The sequence below is a fragment of the Oncorhynchus masou genome, chromosome 17 (assembly GCF_036934945.1).
Source record: "Oncorhynchus masou masou isolate Uvic2021 chromosome 17, UVic_Omas_1.1, whole genome shotgun sequence".
Taxonomy (NCBI): Eukaryota; Metazoa; Chordata; class Actinopteri; order Salmoniformes; family Salmonidae; genus Oncorhynchus; species Oncorhynchus masou.
This window is the reverse complement of record NC_088228.1, coordinates 39,488,245-39,506,588: the sequence shown is the minus strand read 5'-3', so window position 1 is coordinate 39,506,588 and position 18,344 is coordinate 39,488,245. Positions and strand designations below refer to the sequence as shown.

Here is an 18,344-nt window from a genome sequence, read left to right as displayed (position 1 = left end):
CTCTTGAATGTAAAAAAAAAAGGGTTTTATTTTGGTCTTCAATGGCGTTGATTGTTTGATTTGTTTCAATGAGATTGGAGAGAAAGAAAGAGGTGGAGAGAGGGAGGAATGGGGCCGAGCAGTGGAGAGCGAGGGGTGTGGTTGGTTATAAAACCTGGGCCACTGTTGTCCTGTTGTGAAGCCCTCTGTCCTGGAACCCTGCACCCCTCTGTCCTATCTCTCCATCACTTCCTAGTGGGACTCTCCTGCAGCATCCAGTGAGGCCTGCAGCATCACTTGAAGAACCCAAAGAGTCAGGAACCATGCTGACCATTTTGGCGCTAGCGGCGGTCATACTGCTGGGAACAGGTAAAACGTCTCATTTTTCCTAATATATCCCTGACCTTAGTCCTAACCCTAAATACAGTGGTTCATTACAATAGTTGCTACACTGTAACTATAGGAATAACTACACAGTATAAGTCCACTGTAATGTAACTTGTTATCGCAAATATTTTGGGGGGGATTTATGGTTAAAACAAATATATACTTCTAATGTTTAATCCTTCAATCCTAAATTTCACGTGAAAAGTGTTGTCTAAAATGTATCATCATCTTGAGTTGAAGGTTAAAGTTCACATAGTATCGGTGACACAATTTTAATGAATAACATTTATGATGAATGATCTCGTATGCTTTCTTTTCATTTTATTATAAAAAGGCCTTTATACATGCTTGGTATTTCATTCTCAGCTGTACATTAAACTAATCCCGGGGGTCACTGAATCTGGTTGACTCTGGGTTCTGCGTTATTGGTGCATTTCTAAATGAATGAACTAAAGGGAAAGGAAGCAATGGAAAACCTGCGCGGAGGATTTTTCTTGTTGTTATACAGATGTTTTACTGTTGTGACTGTTATTGTCAGAACTACAGCAACATTTTGTTCTTCATCCGTGTTTCTCTCATACAGAGTTAATTCCGTAAGGCTCACAAAGTTAAGATGAGGGCATGCATTTTGGGACTCACTCTGAGACTGTGTATTGACAGCATTTCTACACTTGAGTAGAGATCTTCTTTGCAGCTTTGTCAAAATGCAATTTAAAAACGCCAAGTCTCACTCGATTGACAACTTCTGTGCTGGCTGACATCATTTATTGAAGGACGCTGGAGTTCCGAGCTGCATGTGAAAGTATGAAATGTGCATCTTTAGAGTTCTGAATGGGATTTGTGTGTGAGTCAGTATCTTGGGTCAAAATCTTGAATCAAACGGAATACCAAATACCCCAAAATACAAGTGAAAGTAATTGATGATAGCAATGTTTGTAGATGCCATTACATAATTGGTGGTGGTTGTTGTACTGCGGTACTAATTGCATTCACAATGGAAGTGATATATTGATTTTATGGCAAATATAGAATTTACATTCATTTGTCAAGGACACAACATAGATATATAAGCTATTTATATTCTGTGGGTAGCTACGTTGTACTTTTTAGTTCATATCAACGCCAATCCTTGCTGCCTGCTATCATTGCACATGTTCATACCTCATTGAAGCTTGCAGAAATAGTGGTTTTGTGTGCGTGTATGTAAAAGGGATTGAATGAAAGACTTAAAAAGGCTTTGCAATTGAAAGACATTGAAATGAACTTGCTATCCTCTTGACTGTCTTTTCATAGTATATTAAATGGTACATCGACAGGAGAATAGTTTTAAAGGTTGTGTTTGTTTAATACTCCACAATAGTCTACTGGAACCATAGTCTGGAACAAACCCTTGCAACTAAAAATAAAAGCCCCTTTCTCTGCCATACATCTCAGGGGCATATTTTGCAAGTGTGTACTGCGTATTCTTCTTATTGAACCATGTCTGCTCCAGTCCACTCTATCCTATTGTCTGTTTTCATAGTATGTATATCCTTTATATCCCCGGAATAGTTTTGAAGCATGCAGTGATGATCTTTCGCGTCTGTATATTTTTATTGAGACCACCATAAACATTTACAATGGTAGAAGCTTACATACAGGCAATGGTACAAGGGTGTCTTGGAGGTAACAAATGGTCATGGTTCAAACCAGGAAATGTGAAAAGGTCATTATGGACAGCATGGGTGCTGATCTTTCCTATTTAACCCTGTGTCTTAACCCCTGTAGTGCCCCAGCAGTCTGAGGCCATCGTCATCTACACGGGCTGGGAGCGTCACGCCCTGGTGGGCTCCGACATCCGTCTTTCCTGCTCCTTCTTCTCCTGGCGCTGGACCTCTGATGACGTCACCTTCTCCTGGAGCTACCGGCCCGACGGTGCCAGGGACGCCATCTCTGTACATATATACTCTCCTCTGTCATTATCCTCCTCGAGCCTCCTCTATGGACGCGTCCCTAATTGCACCCTATTCCTTAGATAGTGCATTGCTTTTAACCAGAGCCCTATGAGCCTATTCCTTAAATATAATGCACCCGTTGGGTCCTGGTCAAAAGTAGTGCACTACATAGGGAATAGGGTGCCATTTGGGACACTGACCTATCACTTCTTTCCCATCCCCTTCTCATTCCCCTCATCTCACCTGGTGCCAGCTATTTAATTTCAGTCCCTCGCACCTTATCTCCATCTTATTAGCTCTCTCTTCTCGCTGTGCCTTGCCCTCCTTGGCCCCCAATCTCACCCCCCCATATCCCCCTTGTCCCCCTCTCCTACTTTCATTATCTCACTCTTCTTCTCTCCTCTGCTTTCACCCACCTCTTGCCTCTCTCCCTCTGAAACGAAATCACCCCCTTCCTACTCCTTCCTGTCCCTTTCTCTCTAGCACAGTTGTTTAGATTCAAATAATGGATTTAATTTACAAGCTTCTCCTTTTAGCACATTTCATCTGTACCGTATCTAACAATTCATGTCATCTTTAGCCTAGATGTAGTCTGGACTCAGATCTGTTTCTGCTTTCTTGCCAACAAAAATGTTGCCATGACAGTTCCATAAGGAGTTGGTAAGAGAGCAGAAACAGACTGGCCTCCAGGCTAGCCTAGATGTAAAAGCAGACACGACACTGAATCCCTTTTACGGTCTTCTGGACTCCAGGTCTTCCACTACACCGGTGGAGCTCCCTACGTAGACAACAAGGGACCCTTCAGAGACAGGCTGGAGTTTGTGGGGAACCCTGGTCGCCGGGACGGATCCATCCTGCTCAAAAACCTAGACTACGGAGACAACGGCACCTTCACCTGCGATGCCAAAAACCCACCTGACATAGTGGGGCGCGCCTCCAGTGTCAGACTGCTGGTCTTTGAGAAGGGTGAGAGCATAGAATTACTAGCCTGGGTTTCGATCTTGCCACTCGTTGTCATGCCTGCACCCCTGGCATGTTTGCCATGACAAGAAGTGGCATGAATGTACAAACTGATCAGGGACCAGGCTATATAATTACATACAGAATCCCTAGAATGGCAAGTAGACAGTCCTTGTCTTGCCTTCTCTTTTATCTCTCAGTTCCCATCCAGGCCGGAGTGATCACGGGGTCCATCATCGGTGCAGTGCTGGGTCTGTTGTTGCTGATCGTTGTCATCTACTATCTCATGAGGTTCCTGGTGGCCCGCAGAGTCTTCAACCTCAGTGTCAGGTCAGTGCCCCTGTGCCTCGGTCTAGGGCCAAAGCCAGAGCCCATCCCCGGCCTGGACACCTGTATGGTTTAGCTGGCACTAGGTGGCACTCAGTTATTTTGTTCGTAAAGGTATTTTTCTGATTTTATTGAACAGATAGAGAGAGAGGATGACAGTGGGGAAAAGTTTGTCAAAAATGTTGCAGAGGCTATGGCAATACAGCTACACCACACAGACCACAGGTGGCATTTAGTTGACCGCTGATTAAGTTCTACAGTCAGTCTATGATCATATAAATATGACAAATTGAACAGACTTGGAACCTCTGACCATGGCAATTTGACTGCTACTCACTACGGCTAACCTGGTACTGCAATGCATGATTTCCATGGTAATGTAGTTCCATTCCAGTTCTGTATACATGTTCCTGTCTCCTAACCTACCCGGAGAGTCAGTGCTGTTCTGTTCTTTGTGATAGCTCCAAAGCAGGACTATACTGTAACAGCAACAGTATCTTGCTTTGACCACTGGAGGGAGAGGTGTGACATCCACCTGACGTTGTTCTCTTTTTGTTTCCTCCAGCAAACATGGAAAGAAAGGGAAAGGTAAAGAGGGATCACAGCAGAGACAGGCAAGTCCTCTCAGCGTCGGCTCACTCACAACCACACAGCGACAACAACAGCAGCTCACAACTACAGCACACAAGTCCTCTCAGCGTCGGCTCACTCACAACCACACAGCGACAACAACAGCAGCTCACAACTACAGCACACAAGTCCTCTCAGCGTCGGCTCACTCACAACCACACAGCGACAACAACAGCAGCTCACAACTACAGCACACAAGTCCTCTCAGCGTCGGCTCACTCACAACCACACAGCGACAACAACAGCAGCTCACAACTACAGCACACAAGTCCTCTCAGCGTCGGCTCACTCACAACCACACAGCGACAACAACAGCAGCTCACAACTACAGCACACAAGTCCTCTCAGCGTCGGCTCACTCACAACCACACAGCGACAACAACAGCAGCTCACAACTACAGCACACAAGTCCTCTCAGCGTCGGCTCACTCACAACCACACAGCGACAACAACAGCAGCTCACAACTACAGCACACAAGTCCTCTCAGCGTCGGCTCACTCACAACCACACAGCGACAACAACAGCAGCTCACAACTACAGCACACAAGTCCTCTCAGCGTCGGCTCACTCACAACCACACAGCGACAACAACAGCAGCTCACAACTACAGCACACAAGTCCTCTCAGCGTCGGCTCACTCACAACCACACAGCGACAACAACAGCAGCTCACAACTACAGCACACAAGTACCGTACAACACAAGTCATGTAAGAGTACAACACCTATATGGCAGCGCATACCATGACAACTTGGTTCCACACAGCCACGGAAGCACACTTTCAGCACGGTATTGTTAGTAAGAGCCCCACAGAGCAGGCATTATGGCACCACCAAAGCAACCACGTGTAATAATCCTCTCCTGCTATGAAACGAAACAGTCGTCGAGTGTTGGAACGCTGTAAATCCAGTCAGTCGCCCAAAAGCTTAAGAGCTAAATGACCGCCCCTCCCCCACTCTTATATCCTTCCTCCGTTTGTTTTACCACCTCCTCAAGGGCCAACAAACACAGTACAATGGGTAGTAGTCACGGGAAGTTCACCCATTTTTACGTGGCCTTCTTTTCACTCTTTCTGTGGTTGTAGTTGATCCCTCCCCCACATATCGTTTTTTAGATATTTAGTTTAATTACAGAGAAAATTCATTGTAAAATGTAGCTGTCACCACTTGCTATATTGACTTATAATGCAATATGCAAATATGTCTAAAGCATATTAGAAAACATTCTAAAACACTCTGCACCAACTCATATTACATCAGATTCCCATTCTGAATGACGTCTCTGCACAATTTTTTTGAAAAAAAAGATCTATTTGCCATAATTCCATGTTTTAATGAGGCTGTTTACAACAATGAAATATGCAAATATGGATTCATGGGAGAATTATTTTTTGGGGGGTGGGGTGGGGGGTCATTCAGAACGGATTCTGATGCAACATGCTTTGGACACATTTTCACAATGCATTGTAATCAATAGCACATGATCTCAGCAAAATGTGTCTAGTAATTTTCTCTGTAACAAAACAAAATATTAAACAGTTTAGGTAATCAACTACAAGACAGTGAAAAGGTCACATGTAAAAATGGGTGAACTTCCCATAACACCAACCACCATTGTGAAATGACTGAGGCAAGTTCGTGTAGTACAGTAATTTGATTCCCTGTGAATGGAACTGAATTGCTCTCAGTGGGAGAGAAAGTAGAGAAAGAGGGAGACCTACTGATTCTGAGTCAAATGAAAATCACTGGCCCTATTATCGGCTCACAGTTATCTCAAATTACACTGAGTCACACAGTCACACTGGGGTATAAGTGCAAGGCTAGGGGGTGGATAGGTCTAATGTGCCTCCCAAATGGCACCCTATTCCCTATATATATAGATGTTTTTTTAACCTTTATTTAACTAGGCAAGTCCTCCCAAATGGCACCCTATTCCCTAAATATATATAGATATATTTTTTAAAATATGTTTATTTATTTATTTTATTTACCTTTATTTAACTAGGCAAGTCAGTTGAGAACAAATTCTTATTTTCAATGATGGTTAACTGCCTTGTTCAGGGGCAGAACGACAGATTTTTATCTTGTCAGCTCGGGGATTTTGCAACCTTCCGGTTACTAGTCCAACGCTCAAACCACTAGGCTACCTGCCGCCCCAGGTAGCAGTGCATATAGTGCATTACTTTTGACCAGAGTAGTGCACTATATGGAATAGGGTTGCACTTGGGATGCTGCCTTAGTATTTCATTAATATAACACTCTTTCTTTCTTGTAAGCTTTTGGTATTCCCGCTGGTTCCTCCCAGGTCGAATTAAATCAAATTATTTTCTATATTGAGAGAGATATTCCATGTCAAATAGAATGATCAATTCACTAGATGTCTTATGGAAGTATATTCCATGTCAAATAGAATGAGGATATATGCTGGTAAATGACATGCTAGGCTATTGATCAATTCACTAGATGTCTTAATGGAAGTAGAGAGATATTCCATGTCAAATAGAATGAGGATGTATGCTGGTAAATGACATGCTAGGCTATTGATCAATTCACTAGATGTCTTAATGGAAGTAGAGAGATATTCCATGTCAAATAGAATGAGGATGTATGCTGGTAAATGACATGCTAGGCTATTGATCAATTCACTAGATGTCTTAATGGAAGTAGAGAGATATTCCATGTCAAATAGAATGAGGATGTAATGCTAGGCTATTGATCCTAGATGTCTTAATGGAAGTAGAGAGATATTCCATGTCAAATAGAATGAGGATGTATTAAATGACATGCTAGGCTATTGATCAATTCACTAGATGTCTTAATGGAAGTTTCCATGAATGTATGCCAGGATTCCTGGGAACTTACCCAGAACCAGGATTCCTGGGAAACCTGAACATTTTGGGAAAGTTTAGGCAATTTTTCAACACGACAAGGGACAGTTTGGCGTGTAGTTAGTTTCCCCACAGGATTGTTTTAGGAACCAATCAGATATGCAGCTGGCTGGGGTCTTTACAGTATCAGAGGTCAGGGGTTGGATTCAGGGTTTACTTCTGTCTACCTCAGCATTAGAGTGCACTGTCATTCTCATCTCCCCACAGCTCTCGCTGACTGAGTCCAAAATGGAATCCTATTCCCTATATATTGGTCAAAATAACTGCAATGCCTGCGTCCCAAATGGCAACGGTCCTGGTCAAAAGTAGTGCACTATATAGGGTGCTTTTTGGGATGCCAGGCATTGTCACATGACGGATTGTCAGGTTGCACTTGAGTTGCAGTCAGTTGCACAAAATGCCTGGAGGTTGGGTGCATAAATTAATAATATATCTCACAGTTAGAAGGACACTTGCTGAACTTCTGACAGTATCGTTACATACACAGTTTCACCATGAGCAATTCATTTCATGGTGCGGGGACAAAACAACCGTTGGAGAAAAATAAAATGAGTCTTCTCCTCATTATGGCTCCTCTCTTTTAAACTATGTATGTAAACACGTTTACGGGGTTTTCATATATTTGTCAAATGTGCTGTTTAATCAAACAGGCCTTATCGACTTCCCAAATTGCACCCTATTCCCGACATAGTGCACTACTTATGACCAGAGCCTTATGGGCCATGGTCAAAAGTAGTGCACTATATAGGGAATAGGGTGCCATTTGGGAAATAAACAGGGTGTTCATCTATAGGGTTTACATGCCGTTTGATTGAACAGGCCTTATTTAGCGCTACGCTGACTCCACACAATCTGTATCAGCCACTGTATCTGGGCTATTTCTATTTGCTGGGCTTGCACAACAAATCTGCGAGAATGCCATTGGATGGATCCCAAGTGGCACCCTATTCCCCATAAGGCTCTTGTCAAAAGTAGTGAACTATATAGAGAATAGGGTGCCATTTAGAACGAGCCCAACATCATGTGGCATCTTCGTCCACCATTACTCCATTAGGGGAGGGAGGCAGAGAGGGAGCGAGAGTATTAGGAGTTGACTACCCTGGAGCCTGAAGCAGCATACAGCACACAACAGGCTGTTGTACTGCAATGATAATACAGTGCACTCAATATTGATCCCAGCAAACACACCGTCCCCACACCTTCTCTCCATTCCTCCCTCTCACTCACTCACTAGCTCATTCACATTCCCTCTCTCCCCCTTACTTTTCCGTCTCATCCTCTTTCTTGTCCTCCCTCCTTCTCCTGTCTGTCTATCCTTCCTCTACTCCCTCCGGATGTTCCGTGAGAAGCCCCTGTCTTTCTTTCTGTGTCTTCTTGTTCTGTCTCTCTCTCCACAGGTGAACAGCCAGATCGTTTTTGGATCCGTATTCTGCTTAACTGATCCATCCTCTGATCAATCTCTACCTCTACCTGTCTATATCTCTATTTAGTAAGGGACTTAGCTTAGCTCCTAACCCCTTCTCTGCCTGCGTCCCAAATGGCACCTTATTCGCTATGAAGTGCACTACTTTTGACTAAGTAGTGCACTATATAGGGAATAGGGTGCCATTTTGGACGTAGTATCTGTCTATAGACACTGTAGCGATAGCCATGCACTTGACCTTTTAGCCTTTCCATAGCAGCCCAGTGTCTCTTTATGTTAGCGATTGCTTTTCAGTAAGGTAATTACATTAGATTGCTCTGACCTTTCCTTTTCACTAACTCAGAGGCGACTTTCCTCTTGCTGATGGCCTCTGTACCGAGCCCTTACCTTCCCAGTCTACTCCCTTGCTCCCATGTCCTTAGCTCCAGTAAGATGAGGTTTTGCAGAAATACGTTATTTGTTGTCATTGTCATGGTCCATTTGGTAGATGGATGTGTTTGAGTGAACTGATGGCAATGCAAGTGTGATTGGTGCATGTCTGGGTGTTGATTGGTTAAAGTTGACTCAAAGCTGCATTTTAAGACACCTGCTATGTTGGAAATAGATGTGTAGCAGACCTGTGTCAGACGTTAGATCTGACTGTAGCAGTCCTGTCACTCTGTCCCTAACTCATCGATGCCTGTTTTGTCACCCCTTGCAGCCCTGGAGACCGCCCCCCGTCACTTGCCTCCCCCTTACCTCCTAAATATGACTCTCTTTCTCTTTTTCTCCTAAATGTATCTCTCTCTCTCTGCTCTAATGTAAATACCTCCCTCCCTCCTTCAATCCTAATCCATCTGTTTCCTCATTTTTAACATGCCCATCGATCTCACCCATCTCCCCCGTGCTAACATGACTTCTCTCCCCCCTCCCCCTTCCCCTCTCTCCTTTCTCCCACTCCTCCTTTCCTCCTGAAGTGACTCCTCTCCTCCCCTGTTCCCTCCTCCTCTCCACAGGGCCCAACTCTCTCCATCGGGGACCCGTCCAAGCTGAAGGCCGCCGCCTCAGAAAAGAAGAAGCAGGAGTCACGCAAGGATAAGAAATAGGATACGGGGAGCAGAGAGCTAGAGCCCCAACACACAGCCCAGCCCAAAGCAATGAGACAGGCAGAGAGAGCAGGAACAGGGGGAGGGGACTCACCCAAGGGGGCAGGGCCTGGTAGGGTGCTGATGACCATCGAGCTGGAGCTCACCAAGTGGGACAAAGAGGGGGAGGGGAAGGGGGGTGGTTCCGCCTCGGCCAAATCATCCAGTTTCCTGTCCCTGTCCAAGCTCTCCAAAAACTGGCCCTTAAATAAGTGAATGAGAATCATACTGGAGAGGGAGGCAGCGGAGAACCTTAATTAAGGAGGCAGTCTTAGAGAACTGTAAGGCTGTGTCCCAAATGGCTCCATATTCCCTACATAGTGCACTACTTCTGACCAGAGCCCTATGGGCCCTGGTCAAAAGTAGTGCAGTGCACTAAATAGGGAATAGGGTGCTATTTCGGAGGCAGCCTAAGTCTGTCTTCAACGGTATATTCTTTCCCACAAGATCTAAGCCTTTACAACTCAAAGTATATTCATCGTGATCTCAATGCCACACTGGGGTGAACATAGACACAATCGTGATACAAAAAATATGATAGCTCAATCAATGGAAGTGAAACACTTCAACTACTACTGTCAGGTCATGAAACATACCATTTGAACCAAATCAAATGCCATCTGACTGCTAGTTTGATGACAAAATCTTAAAAGCTATTCCCAAGTTTGCCTTTCATTCTGACATCTTAGATGTGATGCAAGGCAGTATTCCTCAACTACGCCTGTCCGACACACATCAGAGAGTCCTGGCTACAGGGACCACCCGATTTGTTCTTTTGTGTCTGTGTCCCAAATGGCACCCTATTCTCCACTCAGTGCACTACTTTGACCTGAGCCCTATGGGCCCTGGGGAGAGGATCTGTCAAAGTTTGACTTGCCCTCACACTGACTGATGTTCTCTCTTCTTTCTCCTCTCGTCTTTCACTGGGAGCACTTTTATTCTGACTCCTCTTCGTTAAAACTGTAGAAGTTACAAAAAAACTTTGAATGCTTACTCTTTCTCATCCTATCTTTTCTATCTCTCTTTCTCTCATAGATTTTCTGAATCTTATTTCTCAAAGACTCAACTTCCTCCCACTTGACTGCTTCAGCTTCCATACGCCACACCCTTTTAGACCACACCCCTTTCCTCCTTCCCCAACTTTTGATGCACTTGTCCTATCTCATTAACTCATTAAGTCCTGCCTATAAACGAGCAGTCCTACCGAGTTCAGCGTTTGTATGATGAGGCAGAACATACAACTCATAACCCATTCAGCTAGCATCAAGGCAGAGCAGACCCAGTATAGACATGCAGTGTAACAAATGGACCCACCAGGCTATTGAATAGAGATACAAATACCAACAGGGAGAGGTCAAATAGTTCCTGAAACCTCTGTTAATGCTCCCTGCTGCTCAGTGCTCAATCAGATCAGGTGTGAAGAGTTTGAATGCACCCTGTGCTGGACAAGTCAGAGTGAGGGAGAGAAATATGATTCCTAGCTCTTACCTTGTGTAGATGGGTTCAAATTGAAGTTCATATCGCCGGGTGATTCACTCCCTTCACATTTGAGCTAATGGAGGCCGTAGTGCTGCCTTTCTGTCACTGCAAGCTGGGGGCTCGGTTATTCCTGTCTATAAGGGTGTAGTAGATACAGGCTTACTGTAACAGTTGCAATTTAAAGCAGAGTAGAAAAAGCCCTGTTTGTTTGTGTCTGAGAGTACATCCCAAATGGCCTGCTATTTCCTATATATTGCACTACATTTGACCAGGGCCCATAGGGCTCTGGTTAAACATAGTGCACTATATATTGTATAGGGTGCCATTTTGGACGCAGACTGCTTTGAATTCTGTGACTGAGTCCTTGAAATGACGTCACGTTGACAGCCAGTGGACATTCTCAGGCCCTGACAACAAAGGGATACTCCTCCTTTCTACTCCTCCGTGTTATTCTGGTCCCGTTAATCCCTTCTGCACATTTCTCCCCCCTATTTTAGCACTTGCTGGTAACTGGATCTCTCTATCTCTCTCTCTCTCTTACACACACACACACACACACACACACACACACACACACACACACACACACACACACACACACACACACACACACACACACACACACACACACACACACACACACACACACACATATACACATACTGTCTTTCTCTAATTCTCTCTCTCTCTCTCTCTCTCTCTCTCTCTCTCTCTCTCTCTCTCTCTCTCTCTCTCTCTCTGTGTCCTTTAGTGACGCTAAGCTATGTTCCCTCATAGACTACCCAATCCACTCTATACTTAAGCCTCTGCTATCTAGCTTTATCAGACAAAGCCAGACCCCATCTCAAACAAACTCAGCAATTCTTTTTTTCTTTTCTTTCCTCTCCTCCTCCTCCTCCCTCTTTTTCAAACTCAGTGATGGACACCTCTCTCCTCCACCCCCCTGATCACCAACGTCCCTCTCACTCACCCACCAATGCCACCAAACCCCTGCACGTTCGTTCACCTACCTTTTCTGCTGGTTGGAATGCCACGTCGCTCTCTTCTGCCCCCTATTGGCCAGGGATGGAAACTGGGCAGAATCATCCATGTTATTAGTTCTCATTGAAGACTTTAAACTAGCTATAGCTCTCTGCCGGTCACAAAGGTGCGTGTTTTATGTGTGTCTGTGTGTCTAGTCAGACTGTCATGTCAAACAAAAGATGATAAAAACACTGTACATGCATGTCATTCTAAAGTAAAGCAAATAATGAAACATTTTACTGAACAAGTGCACAAAAATGCTTGTTTTGTTTGAGGGTAGGCAGATGTGTGATAGTATCTTCTTATGACATTTTATCACATTGATGCCCTTGTTCATGGAGGGGGATCTGTGTGGCTGTTTTTATTTTGGTGCATATTTTCCGGGGGCGGGAAATCAATATTTGTTATTTTAAGGTGCAAGCTGCATGGGGATACAGGAGGCACTCGCAAGGTGAGGGAGGTGATGATGAGGAGGAGGAGGATAAGGGAGGTTAACTTCAGATGTTGCTGGTGGTCATGTGATTGGAAAAAAAAGAACAGGTTGTTGCTGGGATGAAGATACTTTGGAGAGAGAGAGCGAGACTTATCTTGTGTGTTAAGCCAAACCAAAGCCCATATGTATCGCTGAAGATATGGTTCAACTCTCCCTAAAGCTCTCCTTTTCAAGGTCCTTACCCTGAGCTTCGGGTCTGATAGGCTATGCGAGGTGGTTAGCGTAGGGTTTAGTGTTGAATATGTTTTGTTCTTTTAACTGTGGTCATAGGGAGTGTGTTAAAACCACACCATGGTTCATTAAGCCAATAGAAAACGCATAGTTCTGTTCACCCCTTCGCTGTTTAACCAACTATCCATCATCAGATGTGATCAGTTTGAATGTTTCGTTAGTTTATTTTTCAGCACAGCCACACGGACTCCTGACATAAAACAAACTGCTTTAAAATGTCTTCACAATGTTTTGTAGTCTGGATTGTGTACTGTATGTATTGTTCTGGTTGTTAGATAACATTCCTTTCTTAGAAACCTCAAGCTTCTTACATTTTTACGTTTATTTTAATGCTTATAATTAAAGTGCACTAATCATATACATTTGATTGTTATTTAAAATATGTTGTAAAGGGAAGGTAAATAAAAATTAAAGCATCAAACACATCTCGGTTGTAAAAGGAGAATAAAATAAACCCAAATGAAAATGACTAGTGTTCTCCATGTCTGTTCCATTCCAATTTATTTTGAAAAGTCGTTGGATTATCTACTTCCTGATAGGGTTCTTCATGGTACATGTGAGGTTAATATTGCCGTTTGTTTGTTTGATTGTTGTCACTGTTTCTTATTGTTTTCAGTGGCAATAGAGGTGCTAGCCTATGACAGCGCTCTTCTGGGTTGTTCCTGACAGAGGGGGCAGCAGGTGCAGGTAACACCACAGAGCCCCCTCTGTGGCCCCCAGGGGCCGGGGTGGGGGTGCTAGTGCTGGGGAGGTATCAGGTTACCCTTACAGGAGACAAGAGGGGAGGTGAAGGAGAGGGGAGGGTGGGTGTCAGTCCCAGCCACCCAAAAAGTCATCCGCTTCTTTTCCACGTGTTAGAGATCAGTGCCCTGTCTGTCAGGACGAAAGGTCTGCCCTTCACATTTCAACTTACAGTTGCAACGCCGCAAGCATGGGGAAAGGGGTAAGTTCTCTTCACTTATTTATTCATGCATATAGAGGGGTATTTTCCTGTCCTTTATACCAGGGTCGGGGTCAATTCAATTTCAATTCAGAAAGTAAACTGAAATTGAAAAAAATCTCACACACAGAAGCATTGAGGAAAATTGGAGTTTCAGTTTACTTCCTGAATTGACTGAATTGAAACGGAATTGACCCCAACTCTGCTTTTTACACACATACACAGTCCGTCATATGAATGTATGTATGGTGGAGTTGGGGTCAATTTATTGTCTAACACCAACACTCATGTCTCGTGTTGTAAAATGCCTGTAACTTTCCAAAAAATTCTGGTTGGAGGATTCTGGATTTCCTGCTTATTCTTGTATGATTACAGGAATCTTTCATCCAGGAAATCTAGAAAACCTGGGCATTTTGGGAAAGTTAACAGAATTTTACAACCCTAGACATGTCACATACAACCACAGACATCATGGAAAATCTGAGCCGGTTTTCTAATCGTGGCCGGGCGCCGGCTCTATATGCCGTTGTGCTGAGGCATTTTGTGACCACATTGGATTGTAGGATTAGGGCCTAGATAACTAATACCATCAATATATTATCAAGATCTCTATTCACACATATTACAGAATTTCAGTTGTATAACCTGTTTCAATTCCAGCTGACTTTGTTTTCTATCAGGTGTTGGAGATGATCTGTTATAACATACAGTAGATGAAACCGGGGAAATTGTTTTCTATCAGGTGTTGGAGATGATCTGTTATAACATACAGTAGATGAAACTGGGGAAATTGTTTTCTATCAGGTGTTGGAGATGATCTGTTATAACATACAGTAGAGGAAACCGGGGAAATTGTTTTCTATCAGGTGTTGGAGATGATCTGTTATAACATACAGTAGATGAAACTGGGGAAATTGTTTTCTATCAGGTGTTGGAGATGATCTGTTATAACATACAGTAGAGGAAACCGGGGAAATTGTTTTCTATCAGGTGTTGGAGATGATCTGTTATAACATACAGTAGAGGAAACCGGGGAAATTGTTCTCTATCAGGTGTTGGAGATGATCTGTTATAACATACAGTAGATGAAACCGGGGAAATTGTTCTCTATCAGGTGTTGGAGATGATCTGTTATAACATACAGTAGAGGAAACCAGGGAAATTGTTTTCTATCAGGTGTTGGAGATGATCTGTTATAACATACAGTAGATGAAACCGGGGAAATTGTTCTCTATCAGGTGTTGGAGATGATCTGTTATAACATACAGTAGAGGAAACCAGGGAAATTGTTTTCTATCAGGTGTTGGAGATGATCTGTTATAACATACAGTAGAGGAAACCAGGGAAATTGTTCTCTATCAGGTGTTGGAGATGATCTGTTATAACATACAGTAGATGAAACCGGGGAAATTGTTTTCTATCAGGTGTTGGAGATGATCTGTTATAACATACAGTAGAGGAAACCAGGGAAATTGTTCTCTATCAGGTGTTGGAGATGATCTGTTATAACATACAGTAGATGAAACCGGGGAAATTGTTTTCTATCAGGTGTTGGAGATGATCTGTTATAACATACAGTAGAGGAAACCAGGGAAATTGTTTTCTATCAGGTGTTGGAGATGATCTGTTATAACATACAGTAGAGGAAACCGGGGAAATTGTTTTCTATCAGGTGTTGGAGATGATCTGTTATAACATACAGTAGATGAAACCGGGGAAATTGTTTTCTATCAGGTGTTGGAGATGATCTGTTATAACATACAGTAGAGGAAACCAGGGAAATTGCTAAGTCAGGCACATTTCCTGCACTCCACCAACACTCTACTCTCAAACTCTTTTTGATTGCTTTTTCAATGTGTCGCTCTCTCACACACTCATTCCTTTGCTCTCTCGCTGTCGCTTTCACTCCTTCACACGTTCTGAAAGAGAGAGTGACAGCAGCAGATGATTTCCATGAAGCTGCATTCTTCATCAGCGACTGTTCCGATCTGAACAACACTAATGTCAACTCAGACTTTCCATTGACATATTTTCACAAATTAACCAACACACAAAGCAACGATATCCTACTATACAGTAGTGAAATGTTTAAACAATGATTTATGAACACGAATATATAATATAAACATGGATATACTTCCATAGGGATCCTATAACTCATTATATATATGATGCCTATGTATATTTCTCCCTCTGTGTTTGGGAGGTTTGAGTTAAGGGCTTATGTTTGATGTGATCATCTCCTCATTCCTCAGAGTGGTGCCGAAAATGGAGGAGGAAAGAAGAAGAAGAAGGAGAGGGACTTGGATGAGCTCAAGAAGGAGGTGTCCATGGTAAGAGCAACTGGCTGTCGGTTGTTGTGTCCCAAATGACACCCTCTTATCTATGCAGTGTACAACTTTTGACCAGGTCCCACAGGGCTCTGGTCAATAATAGTGCACCAAATTAGCCTGGTTACCAAGAGTGCCATTTGGGACGCAGACAGGCTGTCACGTGTAAAGAACTCAGTGCAGTACGTTTCTTATTGAATAATGACCTTCTGGCTGTGGTTTATTTGAGTAAATCAGATTATTCTGTTCTTTCACAGGATGATCACAAGATATCATTAGACGATCTGGAAAGGCGCTACACAGTCGACTTGGCTCGGGTAACACACACACACACACACACACACACACACACACACACACACACACACACACACACACACACACACACACACACACACACACACACACACACACACACACACACACACACACACACACACACACACAGCTGCCCTCCCTTCTGCTCTGCCGAGTCATTTTAATCTCCTAGCCCTGATCTAATCTCGACATAACTACTGCTTCTTGTCAGTGCTACACGCACACAAACCCCCCAACTGTTACTTTGGTCCATGTTTGTCCTTGTGGTCCAAGTTGAGTCCACAGGGTTCTCATCCCTGTCCCACATGGTATCTCCATTACTGGTGTTCAGTGGTATTACAGTGAATATCAGTGAAGTAATATAGGTCCCATATGGAGCGATGTCTGTCTGTCTCATCTTTAATCCTACGGACTTTATCTCACACAGAACTAAAATGTTGTTTAGTTGCCATATTAGAAATGGCCACCAGGGGGTGATGGACAAAATCTGCAATGGTACTATACTGGCACGATGATACTTCTCTTACATTTGACATTTTAGTCATTTAGCAGACGCTCTTACAGGAGAAATTAGGGTTAAGTGCCTTGCTCAAGGGCACGTTGACACATTTCTCACCTAGTCGGCTCGGGGATTCGCTCTTAACCGCTAGGCTATCTGCCACCCTTCTCCAGGCATGCCCTAGATGTGTGTGAAATGTGGTGCCTCTATCACAAAAGGCAGAATCCCATGCTTTAGCTGCCCCACTACACACAACAACCAAAAGGGCCGTAGAAATGGAAAACATGATTTTGTTGTTGCGACTGTCTGATTTGCCTAGTTAAATAACTAATAAACAGAGTCTCCGTAGTGATGGTCTGTCTGCTGACGGACAGTGATTGTCTAAGTGACTGTGGTACAAGTTGTGTAAAGTGTTGTATGTTCTGCAATGTAATATTTGTATGCCAGGAATGCCTGTAATATTGCCAAGCAAATTTCCCTATGGGACATTAAAGAATTCATTCATTGTCTTCCAGGGTTTGACCAATGCCAAGGCTCTGGAGGTGCTGGCCAGGGATGGGCCCAACGTGCTTACCCCCCCTCCCACCACGCCAGAGTGGGTGAAGTTCTGCCGTCAGCTGTTCGGGGGCTTCTCCTTGCTCCTCTGGATCGGTGCCATCCTCTGCTTCCTGGCCTACAGTATCCAAGTGGCCACGGAAGACGAGCCAGCCAATGACAACGTGAGAACCGCCTCAAGGCTAGCCTGTATAACATCTGTCATGTTCACTACACATTAACCAACCTGGTCCCAGATCTGTTTGTGCTGATTTCTTTTGATTTGATCAGGATCTCTTTTAGCCCACCAAGGGCTCGTCTTCCAAGAGTCTTTAGGAAATGTTTAAAAAAACATAAAGAAATGTAGAAAAGTAACAAAAACAAAGTAAAAACACAAACACAGATCCACATTCCCATACCTTTGCATATTGCGAGTTACACCTGCCAAGCCCCCAACCCTCACCCACCCACATACCTCATGTGCACATATTCATTTTAATTGAAATACAAGATCACATATTATATTAACCTCTTAGACCCATTCTAGTTGTTGATTAATGTGCTTTGTGAATTATTCTTCTAAAAAAAACGATTTGACAAGATTTTCTAACTTTCTGGCAAAGAGTTCCAGAATTTCACTGCCCTGAAACTAAAAGCTATTTTAACTAGCTCTAAATTGGGTTTAGGTGGTCTATACGTGGCCTTGGTTCTGCTTCGTGTGTTACGAGAGTGTTTGTCTATGAGTACATCCAGTTTATCATATATAGTGGTTGGTCGTCCAGAGTGGTGAATTTTATGAAAAAGGGTTAGTTAGTATATTATTTTCTATCATTTCCTTGACAGTCA

At 43.5% G+C, this 18,344-nt stretch overlaps 1 protein-coding gene and 1 pseudogene across 3 annotated transcripts; both read left to right on the top strand.

Annotated features, from left to right (window-relative positions):
* Positions 1-183: 183 nt before the first annotated feature.
* LOC135559031 (myelin protein P0-like) lies at positions 184-12,721 on the top strand. Of its 3 annotated transcripts, none has more exons than XM_064993342.1 (6): positions 184-348; positions 2,134-2,300; positions 3,053-3,266; positions 3,461-3,590; positions 4,153-4,201; positions 9,523-12,721. In XM_064993342.1, exons 1-6 carry the CDS (start codon positions 303-305, stop codon positions 9,610-9,612), a joined length of 696 nt encoding a protein of 231 aa, XP_064849414.1. In that variant the 5' UTR covers positions 184-302; the 3' UTR covers positions 9,613-12,721. The 3 variants fall into 3 exon arrangements, with proteins under 3 accessions (XP_064849414.1, XP_064849413.1, XP_064849412.1); XM_064993341.1 differs by having other exon boundaries at positions 185-348; positions 12,047-12,721; XM_064993340.1 differs by having other exon boundaries at positions 185-348; positions 10,687-12,721.
* Positions 12,722-13,681: 960 nt separating this feature from the next.
* The window catches only part of LOC135559029 (sodium/potassium-transporting ATPase subunit alpha-2-like), a 29,316-nt pseudogene continuing 24,653 nt past the window's right edge, over positions 13,682-18,344 (top strand).